This window comes from Megalobrama amblycephala, linkage group LG13 (assembly GCF_018812025.1).
Source record: "Megalobrama amblycephala isolate DHTTF-2021 linkage group LG13, ASM1881202v1, whole genome shotgun sequence".
Lineage (NCBI taxonomy): Eukaryota > Metazoa > Chordata > Actinopteri > Cypriniformes > Xenocyprididae > Megalobrama > Megalobrama amblycephala.
This window is the reverse complement of record NC_063056.1, coordinates 14,918,224-14,928,230: the sequence shown is the minus strand read 5'-3', so window position 1 is coordinate 14,928,230 and position 10,007 is coordinate 14,918,224. Positions and strand designations below refer to the sequence as shown.

At 36.6% G+C, this 10,007-nt stretch overlaps 1 protein-coding gene across 1 annotated transcript; it reads right to left on the bottom strand.

Annotated features, from left to right (window-relative positions):
* Nucleotides 1-4,446: 4,446 nt before the first annotated feature.
* On the bottom strand, nt 4,447-7,543 carry snx10b (sorting nexin 10b). Its single transcript, XM_048153046.1, has 4 exons — nt 7,372-7,543; nt 7,170-7,270; nt 5,039-5,140; nt 4,447-4,880 (listed from the first exon to the last, which is right to left on the bottom strand). The coding sequence occupies exons 1-4, from the start codon at nt 7,492-7,494 to the stop codon at nt 4,664-4,666; spliced, it is 543 nt and encodes a 180-aa protein (XP_048009003.1). The 5' UTR covers nt 7,495-7,543; the 3' UTR covers nt 4,447-4,663.
* Nucleotides 7,544-10,007: the final 2,464 nt, after the last annotated feature.

The window sequence follows — 10,007 nt, the reverse complement described above, 5'->3', positions numbered from 1 at the left end:
TTTACTCCCCCCCCCCCCCCCCCAAGTTGTTCCAAATCTGTATAAATTTCTTTGTTCTGCTGTACACAAAGGAAGATATTTGGAAAAATGTTTGTAACCAAGCAGATCTCGCCCCCCCATTGACAGCCATAGTATTTTTATTTCGTACTTTGGTAGTCAATGGGGTGCGAGATCTGCTTGGTTACAAACATTCTTCCAAATATCTTTCTTTGGAACAACTTAAGGGTGAGTAAATGATGCCAGAATTTTCATTTTTGGGTGATTTCATTTTGGGCAATTCAATGAAAATATATTATAGTTTAAATTTATATTCAGTGCAAATTAGCTGAACTTTAGAGTGCTTTTGTGCTTTTTAAATAGGACTTAAGTACATCTTTACATATAATTTCATAATTCTATTGTCATTGAAATAAGGTTTCTTTGTATATAAATTCTTTGAGCGTACTTAATTGGGGTAAAGGATTAGTTCACTTTCAAATTAAAATTTCCTTATAATTTACTCACCCCCATGTCATCCAAGATCTCCATGTCCTTCTCTCTTCAAAAAAGAAATTAAGGTTTTTGATGAAAACATTGCAGGATTATTCTCTATAGTGGACTTCAATGGCCTCCAAACAGCTGAAGGTCAAAATTACAGTTTCATTGCAGCTTCAAAGCGTTCTACACGATCCCAGACGAGAAATAAAGGTCTTATCTAGAGAAACCATCGCTCATTTTCTAAAAAAATTTTTAAATTGTATACGTTTTAACCATAAATGCTCATCTTGAAAGAGCTCTCTTCTTCTTTTTCTCTATTTGAATTCCAGCAGTGTAGACACTGCTAAGTGTATTACTGCCCTCCTCAGGTCAAAGTTTGAACTATATACTTGCACTAGCATATTGTATATGACAATTTAGTTCAAACTTTGACCTTAAGTGGAATTTTATTTCACTTATATTATCAGCAAGCAGTTTTTCAAAAGTACATTAGTACAGTTTTAGTACATTACAAGTGCACATTCAAAGCCCACTTCTTTACAAAGGAATAGGCAAATTAGTACACATGGCGGCCATCTTGAAAATGTAATCGGGCTATTTTCATTCATGCAAGTACAGCCCCTGTCTAATTAAATGAGGAAAAATCAAAATCTCAAAAAGCTGCTTTCCAAAATCACATTTTAATAACATCTTTCAAATTAGCAATAAATGATAAGATGAATGGAATCATAAAGTTTGTTTCTTAAAATACTTTGTTTTTCTTTCTCTCTCTTTTTTTTTTAATAACCTGACTCAATAGGCATTTTTGGTTATTATCTGGTGTCCTTATCTGGTGTACAAGTATGATTCACCACTGGATTAAACAGCTGAAGGAGCTCACGGAAAAACAGATGCTTTAGATGTTACAGTATAATTCAAATGTCACCTTTCAGTTGTTCTGACTGGCCTGCTGAATAAATAATACACCTCATGAAGATGTCACAGCAAGGGCCAAGCACGTCATCTTGGAAGGTGGACAGAATGACAGGCCGCTGACATTAACCAACACAGCAGCCTGCACTGGGACTCTGCCTGTCAACGTTGTATTGCCCCCATACAATCGTAGAAGCGGCTTGTCTGTTTGACGCATACACACCTCCGGTCTCTTTTACTGGTATGTGCGTCCAGTGGGAGCCTCAGGCCTGGTGCTGCCAGCACTGCTATCAGGCAGCTGAGTGTGTGCAGAGCCTATTAAGACGGTCTCCATCGTTAGAGAGACAGCAGCAGCTGGCCGTCAGGGTTCTTAAGGGAGCCGTGGCGAGTGATGTTCAGGGGGCAGGCGATTAGAGGAACATTTCAACCTGTTGGGCGAGTCTTCACATATGAACCTTTGCCTGGAGTTTGAAAGGTACAAGCAAGGCAGGAAGAGATGGGGCAAGGGAATCTCCTTTTAGTGAAAATCTCAGTCTTGCTTAAAGCTGAAGTGTGTGATTTCTGTGCCTCTAGCATCACCCAACGGAATTGCAAAAATGATGGTTTCCAAACAGGTTTTCCACCTCAAACTCCCACCATTAGTTGTTCCAAATCTCACTAGTAAATAAACTCATAATAATGAATAATGATTAAGGATGTTTCACTTTCAAATAAAATTTTCCTGATAATTTACTCACCCCCATGTCATCCAAGATGTCCATGTCCTTCTTTCTTCAGTCGAAAAGAAATTAAGGTTTTTGATGAAAACATTCCAGGATTATTCTCCTTATAGTGGACTTCAGTGGCCTCCAGACGGTTGAAGGTCAAAATTACAGTTTCAGTGCAGCTTCAAAGGGCTTTAAACGATACCAGACGAGGAATAAGGGTCTCATCTAGCGAAACGATCGGTCATTTTCGAAAAAAAATACAACTGTATATGCTTTATACACTTCCGTATCCTTCAAAAAGCTTACGCTGTATGTCCTACACCTTGCCTATTCTACTTACGGAACGAACACAGCGCCACTTCTGTTTTTTCTGTAAGTAGAATAGGGAAGGCGTAGGAAGTACAGCGTAAACTTTTTGAAGAATACGAAAGTGCAATTTTGGTGGAATAACTTGGAAGGTGATCATTTGTTTATATAAAGCATATACATTTATATACATTTGATAATTCCCACGTCTGAAGTCGTCATTACGAGTTCATCGCATTCAAGTTTCGAAGTGGGCGTTCATGTGCAATTTTTACCAAGGATACTAGTATTTATGATGCTTCCGAGAGCATATGAAGGCAGCATTAAAGGGTTAGTTCACCCAAAAATGAAAATAATGCCATTAATTACTCACCCTCATGTCGTTCCACACCTGTAAAGACCTTCGTTCATCTTCAGAACACAAATTAAGATATTTTTGATGAAATCCGATGGTACAGTGAGGCCTCTATTGCCAGCAATGTCACTGAACTTCTCAAGATCCAGAAAGGTATTAAAAACATTATGTAAAACAGTTCATGCGAGTACAGTGGTTCAACCTTAATATCATAAAGTGACAAGAATACTTTTTGTATTGTATACTTTAGATAATATCTAGAGATGGGCGATTTCAAAACACTGCTTCATAACTTTACAAATCTTTTGTTTCGAATTAATGATTCGGATCGCGTAAAGGAAGCCTCCTTTACTGAAATCACGTGACTTTTCGCTCCGAACCACTGATTCAAAACAAAAGATTCATAAAGCTTCATGAAGCAGTGTTTTGAAATCGCCCATCACTAGATATTGTTGTTTTTTGGCACACAAAAAGTATTCTCGTCGCTTTATAATATTAAGGTTGAACCACTGTACTTACATTAACTGTTTTAAATAGGCTATGTCTTTAGTAGCTTTCTGGATCTTGAGAGGTTCAGTGACATTGCTGGCAATAGAGGCCAATATGCTGGTAAGGTAGGTTTTGAAGCTGGTTTATGCTGGTCCAGGACCAGCTTAGGACATAATTTTGATAAATGACATAAATTTCATTTTTGGGTGAATTAACCTTTGAATGCTGCATTGTTCTCGGAATTATCGTAAATAGTAGTTTCCTATGTAAAAATTGCACATGAACGCGCTCCAGTTTCGAAAGTTGAATGCAATGAGATCGTAATCACGACTTCAGAAATGGGAATTATCAATAGCACGTGAAAGCATTATTCTTCTATCAAAAAATTGATTGACTTCCTTTTTAAAGTGTAAGGCGGGACTATAGGCTAGTTGCCGTATTGAGCGCTACAATTTCTCACATTCATTTTTTGATGATTGTAACCTGCCTGTCTCTGACGGGACCATACTATCCAACCAACCCTTCACCCCTTGTAAAATGTATTTTTGCTTTGATGATTTCAGGTAGGCCTATAGGCTACTTTAGTTTAGGCTACTGACTATTGCTCGCGGCCCTTATTTTGATGGTGTTATGTGCTTTGGGCGAGAGAATTCCTTTATCCTCCTGTTCTAAAATGTCTTGGTGATTTGATGTCCCAGTCAAAGACTGTGAAAGCAGTGGATGATCTGAAAAGGGAAAATACTGCTTGCTTTGAGGTCTTTTACTCTTTGATGAAATGTTTATGATTGTGCAGTGATGAGACCGTCAGTCATGAAAGACAGAAGAGCAGCGGCGCCATCTGCCGGTCAAGTATGGCCTCACACGATTGTTAAATATTTATGAGAAGGCACAATTTGTATGACATCCAGACAATGATCTTTTATGGCTAAGTATGGCAATAAAATTGTTTGAGTAAAGATTATTATTGGGATTTAGCTCTGTGAGGTCGGGTTTAAATCACGTAATGTCCTAATGCTCTGTATTTGCTTATTAGGATGGGGTTATTGCGTTTAAGGGACTTCACACACAAGCATAAATTCCCTCTCGTAAACCTCTCAACGCACATCTGTAGTTTTAACAACAAACTGTCGTCCACACTGGCCACATTATGCTTTTATACATTCATTTGATTGCCAAGTAAGACATTAATGTGTGCACAACTGTGGTTTAAATAATTTAATTTATTAGGATATCTTCATAAACACAGATTCATCAGTACAGAGACAAAACAACACTGTTTCACTCAACAATGGCAGTAACTTTTTTCATGTTTCATTGTCCCTCTTCAAGCATGGGTTGTAATCTTCACTATATTCTTCTTCAGCAATGCCTTTGTAAATTTAATAGCATACCTACTGGCTTTCCAAGAAATAGTCAATCACTCTGATTCACAGTGCATATCTTCCTCTTCTTCCATGTTCTCTTCAGATTGAGAACCAAAGCGTTTGTTTCCTGAACCAAAACTGTGAATGGCCTCAGACACAGTGTAGCGACTCCTGCCTTTTGCACAGGCCTCCATTTTTTTCACACTCAGTTGGGACTGGAGGAAGAGGTGCAAGCAACTGTCCGACAGCAGAACTGGACTGTGTACCACACTGGAGGATGTAAGCATATAACTGATCACCTTTACAATTACTGTACTTTTTATGATTCGACTTGAGATATGTCACATGTTCTCAAGCTAAATGCATTCTTTCAGTCATGGTTTTATGTTTTAATCTAACATGTTCTTTAGGGCTATTCTGCTACTTACGCCTCTAGAAATTTTCTGAGTCCCTCCATACGGGCTCCAATTTCTCTGGCATTGTTGAGACTGAAGAACGGGTTTTTTGGAGGAAGTTTGGGTATATGTGTTCTGCAATTCATTGACAACCACAAAGATTCAATTTACATGTGTCACACGGAAAGTTGCCCAATGACTGAAACTTTAATATGTCTCCAATACAGCTAAAAATTAAGCAAGATTAAAGTATTAGATGAAAAAACTAAACTTAAAAAAAAACTGTTCTCTTGGCAATAAATTGAAGTACTAAAATTACAACAAAATTGCTAAAACTTAAATTAAAAATGAAAATATAAAAATGAAAGCTAATTCAAAATATTAATAAATTCTAAAATATAAGCGTAAATTAATCCCTGTAATTAGCAACAATTAGTAATTTGTAAATAATAATACATTATATTTGAATGAATTGAGATGTATATTGGGTCAGTGATGTGACGCTCAGTAATTTATTAAAAAAATATATTAACTATGTATTTCACACATATTCAATGACTGTCATACACCTCTTCTAGATGATCATGTTTTTAATTTCTGTATGAAAATTCAAAAATGTCAGTGTGATAGAACTAAAATGCTATGGTTAAATATGGGTCACATATTTCAGGTCTAAACAACTACATTCTCGCCTAAAAAACTCTTAAAACTACAGTTTGTGGTACAACAAGTGTATATTCACAAAAAATATGGTGGAATTGCTCGGCTGCCATGATACACACATTGAAAAGGTAGGAGTGCTGTTATCACTGAATATCGCACGGCTATCAGCCAATCAGATTTGAGAACCAGAAAGAACTGTTTTGTGTGTGTGTGTGTGTGTGTGTGTGTGTGTATATATATATATATATATATATATATATATATATATATACAGTACAGTCCAAAATTTTGGAACCACTAAGATTTTTAATGTTTTTAAAAGAAGTTTCGTCTGCTCACCAAGGCTACATTTATTTAATTAAAAATACAGTAAAAACAGTAATATTGTGAAATATTATTACAATTTAAAATAACTGTTTTCTATTTGAATATATTTCAAAAAGTAATTTATTCCTGTGATGGCAAAGCTGAATTTTCAGCATCATTACTCCAGTCTTCAGTGTCACATGATCCTTCAGAAATCATTCTAATATGCTGATTTGCTGCTCAAGAAACATTTAATGTGTACAATTGTACAAAATATTTGTGTACAATATTTTTTTTCAGGATTATTTGATGAATAGAAAGTTCAAAAGAACAGTGTTTATCTGAAATCTAATCTTTTGTAACATTATAAATGTCTTTACTGCCACTTTTGATTTAATGCATCCTTGCTGAATAAAAGTATTCATTTCTTTAATTTCTTTTCAAAAAAATAAAAATAAAAATTCTTACTGACCCCAAACTTTTGAACGGTAGTGTATAATGCTACAGAAGCTTTGTATTTCAGATAAATGCTGTTCTTTTGAACTTTCTATTCATCAAGGAATCCTGAAAAAAAAAAGTACACAACTGTTTTCAACATTGAAAATAATCATAAATGTTTATTGAGCAGCAAATCAGCATATTAGATGATTTCTGAAGGATCATGTGACACTGAAGACTGGAGTAACGATGCTGAAAATTCAGCTTTGCATCACAGAATAAATTACTTTGTCAAATATATTTAAATAGTACACAGTTATTTTAAATTGTAATAATATTTCACAATATTACTGTTTTTTACTGTATTTTTAATTAAATAAATGTAGCCTTGGTGAGCAGACGAAACTTCTTTTAAAAACATTAAAAATCTTAGTGGTTCCAAACTTTTGGACTGTACTGTGATATATATATATATATTATAGATAGATATAGATATAAACTTGTGTACACATGTGTGACAAATATATAATTTGATTTGTAGTCTTTCTTTGAAAATGGTATAAATCCTCAAGAAACCAACATGGATACAAATATATGAACTTGGCATATTTTAAACACGATTTTATCCCCCCCGCCCAACCACCCCCCACCCTTTATCATGGACACTGTTATACATCATTAACCCTATTAAAAACCAATAACTGTTACAATTACTGAACAAAGTAAATAACATGAACATGATTCAGTGCTTACATACATGAGCATGGCATTTTCCTGTAGCTTTTTTCTTAGCCACACAAACTCGCTGTATCTCCGCCGCACACAGGAGGTCTTCTTAGTGAAAGCCAAACTGTTTGTCTACGTAAACATGAAATATAGAGAATGATCAGGGAGTTTCTGCCTTCTTGTTTGATTACATTGTATCCTTTGTGTCCTCTATATATTTCTATTGCACTTACATGTATACAGATTTCGTAATCCATGTAGGCATGCCAGAAATCTTCCTTCTGAATGCGAGGATCCCTCACCCACACGCCAGTGAATTCCTGCATATGTCCAAATGTGGAAAAGACCTGACGCATATGCTCACAAACTCACACTGGACATGGACACATAGCCAGTACACTGAGGTTTAAAAAATAGGAAGAATAAATGAGGAAGTATTTTCATGAGACATTGGTCTTGTTGACCAACTGGGGCTGATTCATGGGAACTGTAGACTGGGGAAAAACATTAGAGCTCATTTTGTGTCTCTGACTGACAGCGGTGCTTCATTTTTACCAGCCACCAGAGACATAGCAGACTAGCAGCGTCATAAAAAATAAAAGGAGCAGGAAAAAGCAGCTGGAAAAAATGGTACCATAATCATAACACCTGCATGTCTGAAACAACTTGCAGTACTTAAACAGTTATTCAAGTACAGTTGATTTGCAGCCAGGGCCTAAATTAACACTCGCCAAGCACCAAATGTGAGTAAAAATCGGTGTTGTGGAGTATATGAAACGGTGTCAATAGGCAGTTGGCCGTTAACATTTTTATAAATTCTAACAACATTGTGCAACGTTGTGAGAACATGAACGTGAATGACACTTGGGACATTTGACAGGTCAGCGCTCTATCGTCATGAAAGTTTAAGCCTTGCCAATTTAAATATTCAAGCTCAAGAAGACACAAATGGGAACTCAATTCATTACTCACACGCTGTGTGTGAAGTTTTCTGTACGCAAACATCCGACGTGTGCGCCCAGAAATCCACATCTCAGTGAATACAAAATTGAGCTCTCTTTCATGCCTTCTTGTGCTTGAACGGACATATTCAAACAAAATTATGTCAAAATGCGTCTTTGCAAGTATCCTTATAAACATAACAGTCAGTTTTGTCTTAAAGGTACAGGTTGTAGGACCTGCCACTAGAGGGCGCACTACCAAAACAATAACAATCGCGTGGTTTGATGAAGTCATGCTAAATTGCAATACAATACAGCAAATATAGTTTGACAGTAAATTATCAAACTAATTGATTACTGTTTAGTCAGATGATATGAAAACGATTATCACTTGTTCAACAAATATATACACTCGTGTACATTCAAACACAATAATTGGGCATACATAGCAAACGCGAGTTCAACGATTTGCGTAGATTACATACTAAGTCAATGCAAAGACGCGATCAGACTATGGATCAGACGCGTCCTCGCGTGGGTCTAGAGACGCGATGCCCTGCGTTTGGCGTGTATGCCCCATAATACTAATCGTGTTGATCGTTATAATGGCATACGTTTTCTGTAAAGATACGAATCAAAACAACTCACCTGTCGAGTAAAACACAAGCGAGATCGGCATCTCTTTCTAGGTGAAGTTTGTCGCGAAGCTCTCTCTATCTAGAAAATGCAACACCGATATTGATCCTCGCTCTTTCTCTCCTCTTGTCCCAAACTCTTCTTGGGTCGTTTGGTTGGCCCGTACGCTTACGTTTACGGGAGCTGTCCTTGTCGACAGAACCAGCGGCAGATGGTAAACAGTAATTATGTTCCATAAATAAGTAACACAATCCACCATAAAATGTGCAAGAAGTAAATAAGGATCTGCTTGAAGCAAGCTAGTGGTTTGCTGGACGCTAGACACTACTTCCGCATTTGTCCACGACACTGTTGTCATGTGGTTTCTACGTCAGTAAAGGCAGTAACAAAGGGTAACTGACGTCATTGACAGGCGACTGCACTGCCCCGTGTCACTGTTTAGAATGGGAATTTTCTCATGATTTACAAGTAGTTGAAAACATTAGAGATATTGTTAGTAATCAGCTGGACAAAATATATAACACTAGCCTAGTGGTTTTTGGATATTTTACTGCAAATATCTTACAAATTGTACCTTTAACTGAACGAAATAAAATTGCATGTGTAAATTGGATTTGCTCTTAAAGTGACAGCAGCATAATTTCCTGCTTCTGTGTTTTTAATGTTAACCAAACAACCAAAGACAATCACTCATTGCTCTTGACTGAATAACTCCTGTAACTTTAATAAGGCTTAACAGGGATCTAGACTGGATTTTGCGACCTTTTTTCCTGTTGGTGCGACCAAATTTTGTTAGAGGTCGCATTGGTGCAACCACCACATTGCACAACTGATAAGAGCTGCCATTTCTGTTTCATATGAGAAACATCAAATGGCAAATGAAACGAAAGTGAAACGAAACAGCGCTACGCGTTTGAGCTGTGCATCACGGATCGTTTATCAGCTTGCAGCAATAATACGCAGCGCAGCGCAAGCTCAAGTACGCGACACCGTTACTTCACAGAGTTGGGAGATTCAGTGAGAAAGCATTTAAATTCACTGTGGAATTAATAACATCGCTGCAAGATCTAGTGGGAAGCATTCAAATACAGCGCAAATTCTCATACAAATTCTCTGCTTTAAACCACAGATATCAGATCAAATAGTGAAATTTGAGCACTTTTTAAAGTGCTTCACACTTTTTCCTGCACTTCAAAACTCTAAACATTATCCAATTTTAATGTTATTTTTAATGCGATGATTTGTAAAACTAAAAGTTTAAAGATGACATTACCGCTAGATGGCAGCAGAGG